Here is a 15162-nt window from a genome sequence, read left to right as displayed (position 1 = left end):
CAGTGTTATAAAAAGCGGCCTAGGCGCTAGGAGGTCAGTTGCCGCCACGATTTTTACCTCGGCAGTCATTCTCGGCGTTCTGTGAATTAGACGGTGCTAGGCTGTATTAGGCGGTCCGAGATGGTCAATAAAAAAAAGGGGCCGACGGTTCTCGCTCTCTCTGTTTTAGAAAGGGGCAAACTGATATTACACAGTTTGCTGAAAACCTAAAATTGAATCTCATACACAAATCTATCTCCTTCCGACTATCCCGACAGACTCTCTCCATCCGACTTCCTCTCTCTCTCTCTCTCTCTCCTCTAGTTGTGCCGCCCATCCCCTCTCCTCCCCTCCTCTGCGTCTCTCTCTCTCTCTCTGTCGCCCACCTCTCACCTCTTCTGTAACGACCCCAAAATTTCAAGCTTAAAAACTCAAAATTTCAAAGTCGTTAAACACCAAACAATTTCAACGAATCGAAATCATTTAAAATGCCACAGCGGATCATCTCTGAGTTCAAAATACAACTCAGTTAAACCGATTATTACAACCCAAATTATAATTCAATATTATAACAAATGGAATTGCGTAATCCTCATAACAAACTCACAAGATACTCACACAAAATCCACACACAAGCTGGAGATAAATAACTTCAAGTCCTCTGAGCGGTCCGTCAATTCCCGCTAATCCACACCTGCGGAGTTATCCACTACACCATCGAATTGGTGCACCGGGATTGTAAACACAAACCCGGTAAGCTTTACAGCTCGTATGAGTAAAATGAAAATATAACTCGCATATTAATATATATACGAAAATCCACAAATCAAACAAATATAAATGCACTCATGAGTCAATGGACGGCCCATCTGGTTGTCCCAAAGAAATATGAAAAGAAGCGCTCATGAGAAATTAAGTAACCCTTCTGGTTACCCAAATGCATTTATAATACGGGTACCAAGAACGCTGGTACACATCTGTTACCCCTCTCGTAATACACCGCCGATATTGGATAGCCACCCGCTACCCAACATCCAAAACAATCTGAGTACCCATGAGCAGATAACCACCCGTTACCTCACATGCAGTACTATGGCAGACAGACTAGAGCTCTAACTGTATCGTAACTTTCGCCCGGCCAAAGGCTAGGTTCCGACTTGCCAAACACGTACAATAATCTCACATCATATTGTACCAAATCACGTCCGAAGACAAATCAACATTTTAACAATCTCAATGTTAAAATCACGTACAATAATCTCACATCATATTGTACCAAAAATCATGTCCGAAGACAAATCAACATTTTAACAATCTCAATGTTAAAATCACGTACAATAATCTCACATCATATTGTACCAAAAATCATGTCCGAAGACAAATCAACATTTTAACAAACTCAATGTTAAAATCACGTACAATAATCTCACATCATATTGTACAAATCAAAATCACATGCTCGATATTTAAATCTCGTCATCGAAATGACATAAATCACGATAAAATCATAACAGTATATTATATAGCAAACTATATATATATGTACATATTTACCCTTTATACAATATATATATAATCCATTATATCATATACATGTCATATTTCATAAACACGTCCGAAGACAAAAACTCGTCCGAAGACAAAACTCGTCTGAAGACAAAACATTTTAACAAACTTATGTTAAAACCACGTACAATAATCACACCTCATATTGTACAAAAATCAAATCACATGCTCAATATTTAATTCTCGTCATTCGAAATGACCAATTCTAATGAATTCATAACAGTATATAATATAGCAAATTATATATATATATATATATGTACTTATTACCATTTATACGATATATATGTAATCCACTATATTGTATACGTGTCGTAATTCAATATTAAAAACTCTTGCAAAATCTTGAATCACCGCAAGGGTAGATTCGTAAATAAGTGAGATTTTACTCACCTTCTTTCCTGCGTGCAACTTCCACGACCCTGAAAGTAATTTCCTCACTCGTTTCGTCAGTCACCTAATAGCACGATAAATGCTTAGAAAATGATACTTAAAATATCAGGTGACGAGTTCAGCACAGCTAAATGTTGTTCATAAAACATTGTTCACGGAACACTGTTCATGTTTACTAATCATTGTTTTTACTAAACACTGTTCACAGTTACTGTTTTTACCAAAACACTGTTCAAAATTACTGGTTTACCATGTACTGTTCACATTTACTGTTACAGATCACTATTCACAGTTACTGTTACAGATCACTATTCACAGTTACTGTTACAGATCACTATTCATGCGGAGTTACTATTCACAGTTACTATTCATTCAGCGTTACTGTTCACCGACCGCCACCAATCATCACCAAATTTCACCACCACAACCTAAACAACATTTCCAACAACTTCCTGGTTGACACAAAGGTCTAAATCCGAGTCTAAACAGTCCAAACAACGAAGAACATGAAATCGGCACTATTCACAAACCCTAGAAATTGAAATTTTGATTCGGGTACTTACACTTCGATTTGGCTCGATTCCTTTTGTGGGAATGTTGCTGGGACTGAGACAAACAAAACCCCCCAAGAATCTTGAGCCATGGTGGCCGGAGGAGGCGGCGCCGCCACAGCAGTAACTCCGGCGGTTGCTACACCGTGTGTGGTTGTCGCCGGAGTGCAAGGCGTAGCCCAAAAGATGGAGCTCGTCGAGCCCGTCAGTTTGATAGGTGGCACGACACGAGGCGACGTCGGATGGTGGAGAAATCGGCCGGAGAAGGTTTTTGGGTCGGGTGAACAGTACCCGAGCTCGGGTGAACAGTACACCGATCTGATTTTTAGAAAAAATCTGATTTTCTGATTTTTAATCTCCTCTCCTTCCTTTTATACTATTTCCAAAATCGGAAACGAACTTCCGACGTTAATAACTTTTGCATCCGACGTCCGATTCGAACGCATGACGTGTCCACGAATTCGTATCGATGAGCTCTACGACTTTCATGAAGGAAGTTTTTGCAACCGAGCGACGGAATAAAAGTCGATCTATACGTTGCGGTAACGTTACGTTTTCTAATTAAACGATCCGAAAACGTTTCCGTTTTTGTTTTGAAATGTCGCAAACCTCCAATTGTCGTCTTGAATTAATTTAACAAGTTTAACACTTAAAAAAATACTCGACATTTAGTTTCTAAAAATTCGGGTTATTACATTCTACCCCCCTTAAAAGGAATTTCGTCCCGAAATTCAAGTTCACTCAATAAACAACTGTGGGTATCCCGTCTTCATATCCGACCCTAGCTTCCATGATGCATCACCTTCATCATGATGGCTCTACAATACCTTGACTAGCTCCACTTCCTTCCTCCAAAGCTTCTTTGTGGATCTATTCAAAATACAAACCGGCTCAAAACAAAAGTGGTATTTTCCTTCATCTCAATGGTGTTATGATCGATCACATATGCGACACATCAGGATCATACTTCCTCAACATGGAAATGTAGAAGACGTTGTGAACGTCTAACATGCTAGTAGGCAAGGCTAGTTTTCCCACCTTCTCGAGAATCTCAAAGGCCCAACATACCTCGGCCAACTTTTCTTTCTTGTCAAATCTCACTACACCCAACTTTGGCCCAACAGATAGGTGATCGACATGGTCTACCTTAAGTGCCTCATAGGGTACCATGCCGATGCTGGAAGGGTAACTGTTGTTGTAGGCGAACTCAATCAATCTCAAATGATTTCACAGCTACCTTAAAATTCAGCATACAAGCTCTCAACCTATCTTAAGTTACCTCAAACTTCCTCCATCAGACAATCTGTCACATGTCCTAACAATAATAGTCGAATGTGAGCTACTCAAAATATAATCATCCTCCCGAAACATAATGATGTTTTCAGCATGGAGGCGTCGACGCCCTCTTTTGTCTAGTTCACCACTCTCTTGCGATTTGACAGACTATCCTCACGTCATGAGTTAGCTCCTACCACTAAGCATGGTCAAAACTCTCAACATCTAACATGAGTCAAATCAATGATTAACACATGCCTACTACTTTCATCACACATAGTGGTTTTCAAATAAACGTGCTTTATCACGACAATACCTTCATGACTTCACCACAATGCATCGCTAGAATAACGAATCTACCATTCCTTCCAATCAACAAAATAATCTCCTTTCATGATCATCTTATTATAACCATAAAAAGTTGTCGTGCATGATACCCACTCAAGTACCATATTTGTATCGGCAACACGATAAAGAAATCTTAACTCATTGAGTTCACAACCACCACAGAACACCACCTTGGATTAAGAATTACTCTAAAAAAATTCACCAGAGAATCGACTAATATACGCACAAGGCAGTAGAGAACCTCTACCGCCACCACAAGAGTGACGCATCACGCATCACGCATCCCATCACACTCACCAAAACTTACCGTCGAAAATTAATTACAGCTTCCTGCTTCCATGAGTGGTATGCCACAATTTGGGGTTCAAACAAAGAATGTATTTATCTCCCAACGGTGGAACATGAAAAATTAGGTGAACTTTACAGCGCAAAATCCAACACGACCACAACCGAGATATACTTTACCCCTGGTTCATACATGCCTCAAATGCATGACATACGGTCCCACACAAATGCCCCAGTGCATCATCTAAGATATTGGTTCCTCCCACCGTTGTAGTACTAATAAGTTTAGTAATTACTTCAACAGAACCCGATATTAGGTCCACCATCTCCTCAAAACTAACCCAAAATGATCGTTATACCACCACTCTAAACAGTTGTTTCTTTACTTTCATTAAGAACCCTCATGGCCAACGCATTCGGCCAAAATAACTTCTCTGCAAGCAGTAATATAATTGATTACTCTTTATCGTAAAATTTATCCCTTGTTTAACACTTCAGTCAACTTCGCCTTATCCAACAATAAACAATCTGATGCATAGAGGGAAAAAAAACTCTAAGTCTCCAACACTAACACCACTTGCACTTGAAAAGAAGATTTAGTCCTCAACCATTTCTTTACCAGTTAGAAGGTACTTGTCACGACCAATTCGTTAAAACACCACTAAGCTAAGGTCATCTCATACCTTACCTTCAATAGAGTTACTTCACCGCCATTGCGTCTCATTTGGACCAGTGGCATTGTGAAGTTCCAATCCCCAACACCAAAATAAATAAATCCTGAAAGACCAGCGTTCTCATTTAAATGCTCATCTAGCAAATAATTAATTCATATCGCCACATTGAGATCTCTCCATCACCTTATATTTCTTGCTCAGCCAAGAACAATGCGTAACATCAATTGTCTATAGCCGAACCAAAACAAGTTTGGAATGTCACGTCGACAAAATGTGAATCTCAATTCAATAATTGTATTACCACTTTATGGACGTATCATACGCCCTACCACTCTGTTACCAATAGCGTTAGAGATACTAGTCACGAAAATTTTCGTTAACCACCTCCAACCTATGGTCTACACATCTCTTACCTGAACATAATATCTCAACCTTATTAGGCTTCAACTTAGATTAGTTGCATAACTAAAATCTAGTCCTTAACATTTAAACACTGAACATCCCTCAATATAGGGTCAACGCTCTCTATCAAGACTCCTTGATAGTTCTCTGCCCTGATAGGAAACTATATACTCAAACCTGTTAGCATTCCAGTATTTGGATCGCATGTCAAACTCAGAGAGTATTGTAGCCTCTCTAAGCTGATCGCACTAGTCATTAAGTCTTTGAATTCATTTGTCCCATCCATACGGCGTCTTCGTTATAGGGGCTATAACACAGTATCTCCTGAAACGTCTCACTTTACTCTGATATCACAACGATGTCTGTGATAGCTACTTCAGATCCGCATACTCAACATATGCCATGACTCAAACTCTCATGACATTATCCGCCTCGAGTCAAAGATACGAAACTCTGGTTTCCTGTCAAAACAATCAATCACCGTGTACTGCGTACTCAACCAATCAATTCCTATGATCACATCATAGGTGTGATCCGGAATCACGATCAAATAAACAGAGAACTCTCCACTTCCAATCACAATAGGACAAGCCTTTCATTGTCTCAAATTCGAGGAACACTCCAAATGCGAAGTGACACATAAAGAGTTTCTCATAGATGTAAGAGTCAATCCTACTATCTCCTCTACCGAACTATCACTAATAAGTGTCGATATCATCTTCTTCTCTCTCAGGGTACTCAATCATCTCAAAATAGATTATGATGCCCTCAATCCAGTGGTCCACTACCATATGATCCAGGCCTCTATGAAATAAGACGTTGACAGACGATTAAAGTCCTTGATCAACTTAACACACCACTATCGTCGTCTCTAACGACAACAGCAAGGTCAACATGTTCTGCCCGTGGAGCAGCCTCCTCTTAAAGGTTCTCCACATTGCGGACTCGGCCTGCAACCCTACCTCGGCTGCGACCTCTCGTCCGTCCTCGGCCATGTTCACGGCCCTTTTTCCAAATTCATCACCATTCAACAATTAACACTCAGTCATACATGTGAAGTCTCGAATTCGACAAAATAGATCTAACCAATATCAATCATAAAATTTCAGAAGAAGGTGAATCATCGGAGTATCGTCACAATACTCTTTACAGGACCAAACCATAAGGTATGGCTCCTAACACTCTCGCGTACCCGACGACATATCAATACCGAGGCGCATGTGATGGGTGCCCGCCTGCAGTCGGATCATCGCTCCCGGATGATATTGATAATCGCCAAATACACCCTTAGGCTCTGATACCAACTGTAACGACCCCAAAATTTCAAGCTTAAAAACTCAAAATTTCAAAGTCGTTAAACACCAAACAATTTCAACGAATCGAAATCATTTAAAATGCCACAGCGGATCATCTCTGAGTTCAAAATACAACTCAGTTAAACCGATTATTACAACCCAAATTATAATTCAATATTATAACAAATGGAATTGCGTAATCCTCACAACAAACTCACAAGATACTCACACAAAATCCACACACAAGCTGGAGATAAATAACTTCAAGTCCTCTGAGCGGTCCGTCAATTCCCGCTAATCCACACCTGCGGAGTTATCCACTACACCATCGAATTGGTGCACCGGGATTGTAAACACAAACCCGGTAAGCTTTACAGCTCGTATGAGTAAAATGAAAATATAACTCGCATATTAATATATATACGAAAATCCACAAATCAAACAAATATAAATGCACTCATGAGTCAATGGACGGCCCATCTGGTTGTCCCAAAGAAATATGAAAAGAAGCGCTCATGAGAAATTAAGTAACCCTTCTGGTTACCCAAATGCATTTATAATACGGGTACCAAGAACGCTGGTACACATCTGTTACCCCTCTCGTAATACACCGCCGATATTGGATAGCCACCCGCTACCCAACATCCAAAACAATCTGAGTACCCATGAGCAGATAACCACCCGTTACCTCACATGCAGTACTATGGCAGACAGACTAGAGCTCTAACTGTATCGTAACTTTCGCCCGGCCAAAGGCTAGGTTCCGACTTGCCAAACACGTACAATAATCTCACATCATATTGTACCAAATCACGTCCGAAGACAAATCAACATTTTAACAATCTCAATGTTAAAATCACGTACAATAATCTCACATCATATTGTACCAAAAATCATGTCCGAAGACAAATCAACATTTTAACAATCTCAATGTTAAAATCACGTACAATAATCTCACATCATATTGTACCAAAAATCATGTCCGAAGACAAATCAACATTTTAACAAACTCAATGTTAAAATCACGTACAATAATCTCACATCATATTGTACAAATCAAAATCACATGCTCGATATTTAAATCTCGTCATCGAAATGACATAAATCACGATAAAATCATAACAGTATATTATATAGCAAACTATATATATATGTACATATTTACCCTTTATACAATATATATATAATCCATTATATCATATACATGTCATATTTCATAAACACGTCCGAAGACAAAAACTCGTCCGAAGACAAAACTCGTCTGAAGACAAAACATTTTAACAAACTTATGTTAAAACCACGTACAATAATCACACCTCATATTGTACAAAAATCAAATCACATGCTCAATATTTAATTCTCGTCATTCGAAATGACCAATTCTAATGAATTCATAACAGTATATAATATAGCAAATTATATATATATATATATGTACTTATTACCATTTATACGATATATATGTAATCCACTATATTGTATACGTGTCGTAATTCAATATTAAAAACTCTTGCAAAATCTTGAATCACCGCAAGGGTAGATTCGTAAATAAGTGAGATTTTACTCACCTTCTTTCCTGCGTGCAACTTCCACGACCCTGAAAGTAATTTCATCACTCGTTTCGTCAGTCACCTAATAGCACGATAAATGCTTAGAAAATGATACTTAAAATATCAGGTGACGAGTTCAGCACAGCTAAATGTTGTTCATAAAACATTGTTCACGGAACACTGTTCATGTTTACTAATCATTGTTTTTACTAAACACTGTTCACAGTTACTGTTTTTACCAAAACACTGTTCAAAATTACTGGTTTACCATGTACTGTTCACATTTACTGTTACAGATCACTATTCACAGTTACTGTTACAGATCACTATTCACAGTTACTGTTACAGATCACTATTCATGCGGAGTTACTATTCACAGTTACTATTCATTCGGCGTTACTGTTCACCGACCGCCACTAATCATCACCAAATTTCACCACCACAACCTAAACAACATTTCCAACAACTTCCTGGTTGACACAAAGGTCTAAATCCGAGTCTAAACAGTCCAAACAACGAAGAACATGAAATCGGCACTATTCACAAACCCTAGAAATTGAAATTTTGATTCGGGTACTTACACTTCGATTTGGCTCGATTCCTTTTGTGGGAATGTTGCTGGGACTGAGACAAACAAAACCCCCCAAGAATCTTGAGCCATGGTGGCCGGAGGAGGCGGCGCCGCCACAGCAGTAACTCCGGCGGTTGCTACACCGTGTGTGGTTGTCGCCGGAGTGCAAGGCGTAGCCCAAAAGATGGAGCTCGTCGAGCCCGTCAGTTTGATAGGTGGCACGACACGAGGCGACGTCGGATGGTGGAGAAATCGGCCGGAGAAGGTTTTTGGGTCGGGTGAACAGTACCCGAGCTCGGGTGAACAGTACACCGATCTGATTTTTAGAAAAAATCTGATTTTCTGATTTTTAATCTCCTCTCCTTCCTTTTATACTATTTCCAAAATCGGAAACGAACTTCCGACGTTAATAACTTTTGCATCCGACGTCCGATTCGAACGCATGACGTGTCCACGAATTCGTATCGATGAGCTCTACGACTTTCATGAAGGAAGTTTTTGCAACCGAGTGACGGAATAAAAGTCGATCTATACGTTGCGGTAACGTTACGTTTTCTAATTAAACGATCCGAAAACGTTTCCGTTTTTGTTTTGAAATGTCGCAAACCTCCAATTGTCGTCTTGAATTAATTTAACAAGTTTAACACTTAAAAAAATACTCGACATTTAGTTTCTAAAAATTCGGGTTATTACATCTTCGGCTTTAACTGTGAGTGTCTTCTTTTCTCACCTCTTTGATCTGATGTTGTAATTAGAGAATCTAGACACTTAGTACAAGTTAATTTTTCTATCCATCAGACCCACCGAATTTGATATAGTATTAAACTGCTGGTTTAGGTGTAGAATGTGACTCGTATTGTCGTATATCATATATATGTCACTAATCTCAGTCGCTAAGTTTGAAAGAAGCCAGCTACTGAACCAAGAAACGAGACACCAGATAAATTTGAAAAAAAACCACAAAATCCAGCATGATCTATCTAATATAGACTATATAGTAAATTAGTAATATATAAAGCATTATAGGGTTGACAAACTCATAGAAATTAAGAAACAATCTGCATGCTTTGCATGTAAGAACAAACGTTAAATACCAAGAAAGAATTGTTCTTTTCTGATGTGTTGCTCATTTGGTTGCTCTCTGTCAGTTATGGAACCCTGATACCATTTTCAGTCAGTTATGGAATGAAATATAAATTAAGAAGTTCTCCAGTTCTCATTACAAATTAGTTTTCTTTGTTTTATTTTTGAATCCACAAATTAGTATTCTTCAATCTTCATGTTGTATAATTAACTGGTATAATTAGAGTCAGTGACCCGAGTTTGAAATTATACAGGAGAGGGGTCAATATATGAAGGATAAACGTATGTCGTGTCGTTGGTGTCAAGTATATATAGTACATCTGTAAATCTTTATACTTTATAGAATGAGAAAGCTTCTTCCTTCGATTCAAATTCCATTCTGTCATGAAGCTCTATATCTTTTGGAGCATTCAAGTTAATTTCATCTCTGGCATCTACCCTGTTTTTCGAATTTGACACACTTCTAGTTTTTCTAGCAATCTCCTTATCATTTACAGGAACGTTTATTACACCTACAATGACTTGATCTCCAGAAATATCTTCCTCTCTGTCATCTACCATATGACTATTCCCACTAGGTCCGTTATCTTTCTTGTGAGGTTCTCCCAAAGGCAGTTCAAGATCTATTCCCATGGCAAGAACCAAAACTTTCTTAAAACAACCGTTTCAAGTATGTAACCAGCAGGAACTGAGTGACTTCTGCGGCACAGAGATAAACAACACCGGAAATAAACAGAACAGCAGAAATACCAAACACAAGAGCATGAAATGCCAAAACAATCATTCATAGGCTAATAGCTACTGCCCACTAGTTAACAGTAAAAAATCCTCTAACTGATACGACCTCAATCTTTTTATTTTCATTAAATAGTATTATCATCCAAATTTAGGTACGTTCGTAAACGAAATCTGATTTTAGTATTTTGGGGTTCGGATATTCTCGTAAAAGTGTGTCGTCGGAGAAACGCCCCTTTAGGAAAGTTACTATTCACGGTGGAGATTTTGTATTTAGGGGGGGGTAAGTTTCCATTTTTAGAAAGGAAGAAGAAAAAAAAAAAGGGGGAGAGCAGCGTTTCCCCGAGCCGAGCCCGACCCATCGCCTTCAAGCCGTCCGACCACTCCAGGCCGCCGCACGGGTACCGTTCGAAAGCTTGGAGGAAACCCTTCCGTTCTGGGTTGGTGACCGGCCATGTCTCGGCGCCGTGAGCGAGCGGTGCCGCCTAGAAGGTCCGCCTGCCGACCGCGTCTTCTTGTCGGAACTCCCTCCTCCGGCCACCATAGGCTGGGATGCTTGGTGCGTTTTAAAGGCCTCATTCCATGCTTCAATCTCACCGAAGGAATTGAACCAATTCGAATGGTAAGTGATAGAATCGACGAATTGAATTTCTAGGGTTTTGAATTTGGGGGTTTTCGGAACTGTTGAAATTGGACGATTTAGAGTTGAAATTGGTTGATGTTGTGAACTAGAAAGTTGTTAGGAATGTTATTTGGATTGTGGTGGTGAAATTTGGTAGCCATTGGTGGTGGTCGGATTTTGGCCGGCCGATCGCCACTTCCAGCTGTTAGACATTTAAACATGAATACTGCAAATTAAACACCCTCAATATCTTGAAATGATTAGGATAGTAAGACTGAAGGAATGAATGAATGAATGAATGAATGAATGAATGAAGATATGAATAATATGATATGATATGATTAGGACTGAATGAATGAATAAATTATATGAATCATATGATATTGAATGATAGGAGATATTTGATGGCGTCTTCCGGAGGGTCTAATGCTACACAACCTATAGATGCAAGTCAGACAACTGATTTATTAAAGCGTAACTCGGACGACATTGGATGGGAATATGTTGTGTTGGTGAATCCAAATGACAAAGATAAAGTGAAGTGTAAGCTTTGTGGGAAGCTAATGAGTAGTGGAGTATATAGAATCAAGCTACACATTTCCAACATAAAGGGGCAAGTGGCAGGATGCAAGAATGCTACAGATGCCGACAAATCTAGAGTTACAAAATTCATAGAAGAAGCAAAAATGAAACAAAGATAAGAAAGTGTGTGAGAAGGAAGTGAGGGAAGAAGTAGATCTTTCACAATCACAAGCTCCAATTGATTTGGAAGAAGAGTTTGAGGTCCAAGGGACAAGGAAAAGACCACACTTTCTTGGCCCTATAGATAGATATGCATCTTCGATTACTCCTGATTCTTCAATTGATGGAAGTAAGAGAACACGTCAACAAAACATCAATGATGTCATTTGTAAGGAAAGAAAGCATAGTGTGCACCAATATTTGGCTAGGTGGGTGTATGAAGCCGGCATTCATTTTAATGTCATTGATAATGATAGTTTCAAGAGATTTGTGGAAGCGGTTGGACAATTTGATCCGGGTTATAGACCTCCTACTCAATATCAACTAAGAGAACCATTGTTGAAAGAAGAAGTTGAGAGGACAAAAACCTCACTCAAGAAGCAAGAAGAAGAGTGGGCAAGAAATGGTTGCTCAATCATGACCGATGCTTGGAGCGATTGGAAAAGAAGAAGTATTATGAACTTACGTGTGAATTGCAAGAATGAAACTACTTTTCTTTCTTCAAGGGAGGATTCGGCTTCTTCACACACCGGGGCATATATATTTGAGTATGTTGATAAGTGCATTGAAGATGTTGGTCCACAAAATGTAGTTCAAGTTCTGACGGATAATGCTACCAACAATATGGCGGCGGCGACTTTGTTGAAGAAAAAGAGGAAACATATATTTTGGACTTCTTGTGCCACACATACTGTTAATCTTATGCTTCAAGGAATAGGTAACCTTCCAAGATTCAAAATTGTGATTGAAAAGGCAAAATCATTCACTATCTTTGTTTATGCATATCACAAGACCTTGAATTTAATGAGGAAACATACTAAGAAGTGTGACATAGTAAGGGCGGGAGTTACTAGATTTGCAACTTCTTTTCTAACTTTGCAAAGCTTGATGGAGAAGAAGAGTGAGTTGAGGTGCATGGTTGCTTGTGATGAGTGGACAAATATGAAGCATTTTAAAAGTCCTAAGGGAAAGTTGACATATAGTACCATATTAAGTGCCTTCTTTTGGAATGGTGTAACACTTTGTTTAAAAGTGTTTGGTTCTTTGTTTAAGGTGCTACGCCTTGTGGATGAAGATAGGAGGTCATCGATGAGATTTTTATATGGAGAATTGCTCAAAGCAAAGGAAGAAATTAAAGAGGCATATAAACATGTGGAGGCTAATTATCGTCCAATTATCGATATCATTGATGACAAAGCTCGTGGTCGGCTTGATCAACCGTTGCATTTGGCGGGTTATTTTCTAAACCCTTATTATTATTTTAAGAATCAAGAGATTCAATTTGATCCGGTTGTCATGGAAGGTTTCTTTCATTGTGTGGAGACCTTCTATCTCGGTAATGAAGTTGCTCAAAGTGTTGTGGCCAATGAACAAGTGTTGGTGTATAAGGCCAAAAAATGTGGGTTTGGAAGAACACTAGCTAAAATGGGATGTGATAAAAATGATCACAAGTATGATCCGGGTAAGAAATTCTTATCTTGTTGAAAATATTATATGCATAATTATTAATTTATTTCTATGGTTTTGTTTTTGTTTATTAACATTTAATTGTTATTAATTTTAATTGTTCATAATCATATGTAGTTGGATGGTGGTGTAACTATGGAAATAGTACTCCCTATTTACAAAGAATGACAAGAATAATACTTTCTTTAACTACAAGTTCCTCTGGATACGAGATAAATTTGAGTACTTTTGAGGGGGTAAGTTTGTTCATTAAAATGTTGAGTGTGGAGACAAATTAAGCATATACTTATAGTAAAAAAAAAATTATTAAGTTGCCTATTCTTGTGTTGATGTTATGTTTTTTTTTTATCTTAAAGTAGATCCACAAAAAAAAAAGAGAAATAGATTAGATGCTTCAAGATTGAACAATTTAGTCTATGTTTAATTTAATGCTAAGATAATCAACAAAAAGAGAAGAATACAAGAGTTGGGAGTAGATGTATTACTGGGTGAGGAAGCTAGTAAGCTTCAAGGGTGGATTGTTGATGGTGGTGATGATGAAGAAGAAAAATAGTCGGTTATTACTACTGTGGAGGGAGAGACTTTGGGAGTGGATAATGCGCCTACCCGGCCTAAGACTAGGAGTGTGGAAATAAGAGAATTTCATGATGAAGATTTTATTTCGGATGAGGACACAAAAGATGAGGAAGGAGATATAGACATTGAGTTTTAGTTTGATACCGAAGAAGTTAGGGAAAGATTTGGAGATGAATAACTTGAGATTTAGGTATGCATTTTTTATAATTTGTATTTTGTTCTAATATTTGTATGGATTTTCCATTTAAGTTATTGTGAATTTAGACTATTTTCAAAATTACTATTGAGTATTATTATATATTTTTAATCATAAAAATAATTTAAATACATGTATAAAAATAGAAAAATATTTAATAATTCGAAACTGTCTATGCGCCTAGCCGTCTAGGCATTAGAAGGTGGTTGTTCGCCTGCATACTGTCTAGCGCTTTTTCGAACCTTGAGCACAAAGTTATAGTCAACTCTACTATACAAACTTATTTTTATATATGATTATTTTTATTATATATTGTATTTCATGTCTCAACATTCACCTAAAATTGAAATAAAACCGAACTAGTTTTTTAGGGGAATCGAACCCTTTTGGTATATAAGGAACCAATAATAGACCTTACTCTTATGAGGGAAATTCAACATGCCTTATCCACCATATTTATTCTCTAATGAGATGCAATCAAGTGAAAATATATGGACACAATCTGATACATAATCTTCAAAAAGCTATGGTTATGGTCAAAGTTGAGGAATGTTTGATCCGAATGGGAATTACAAGTACCACAACCCACAGTCAATCACCTACGACCCATATGGTTGACATACAAGTCAATATATGTAAAATTATAAAGGGAAAATATCATTTAATGACTATTCTTCACAATATACTCAGAGTTTTACTTAAGAACATGATGAAAATAGTGAAAATTTTGTACATCATAAATCATTTATGTGGTTCTAAACCTCTCATGTAATTTCATATTTAATGTATCATATGTAAATAAGACGTGATGATCTAGCCTCCATTTGGATATATATATATATATTTTTTTTTT

At 38.0% G+C, this 15162-nt stretch overlaps 1 protein-coding gene across 1 annotated transcript; it reads left to right on the top strand.

Annotated features, from left to right (window-relative positions):
• The first annotated feature begins 11733 nt into the window (after positions 1-11733).
• LOC126795582 (uncharacterized) lies at positions 11734-14090 on the top strand. Its single transcript, XM_050522394.1, has 4 exons — positions 11734-11872; positions 12027-13532; positions 13655-13773; positions 13974-14090. The coding sequence occupies exons 1-4, from the start codon at positions 11734-11736 to the stop codon at positions 14088-14090; spliced, it is 1881 nt and encodes a 626-aa protein (XP_050378351.1).
• Positions 14091-15162: the final 1072 nt, after the last annotated feature.

Source organism: Argentina anserina, chromosome 5 (assembly GCF_933775445.1).
Source record: "Argentina anserina chromosome 5, drPotAnse1.1, whole genome shotgun sequence".
NCBI classification, from domain to species: domain Eukaryota; kingdom Viridiplantae; phylum Streptophyta; class Magnoliopsida; order Rosales; family Rosaceae; genus Argentina; species Argentina anserina.
Note: the sequence above shows the minus strand (reverse complement) of the source record. Positions and strands in the feature narration are given on the sequence as shown.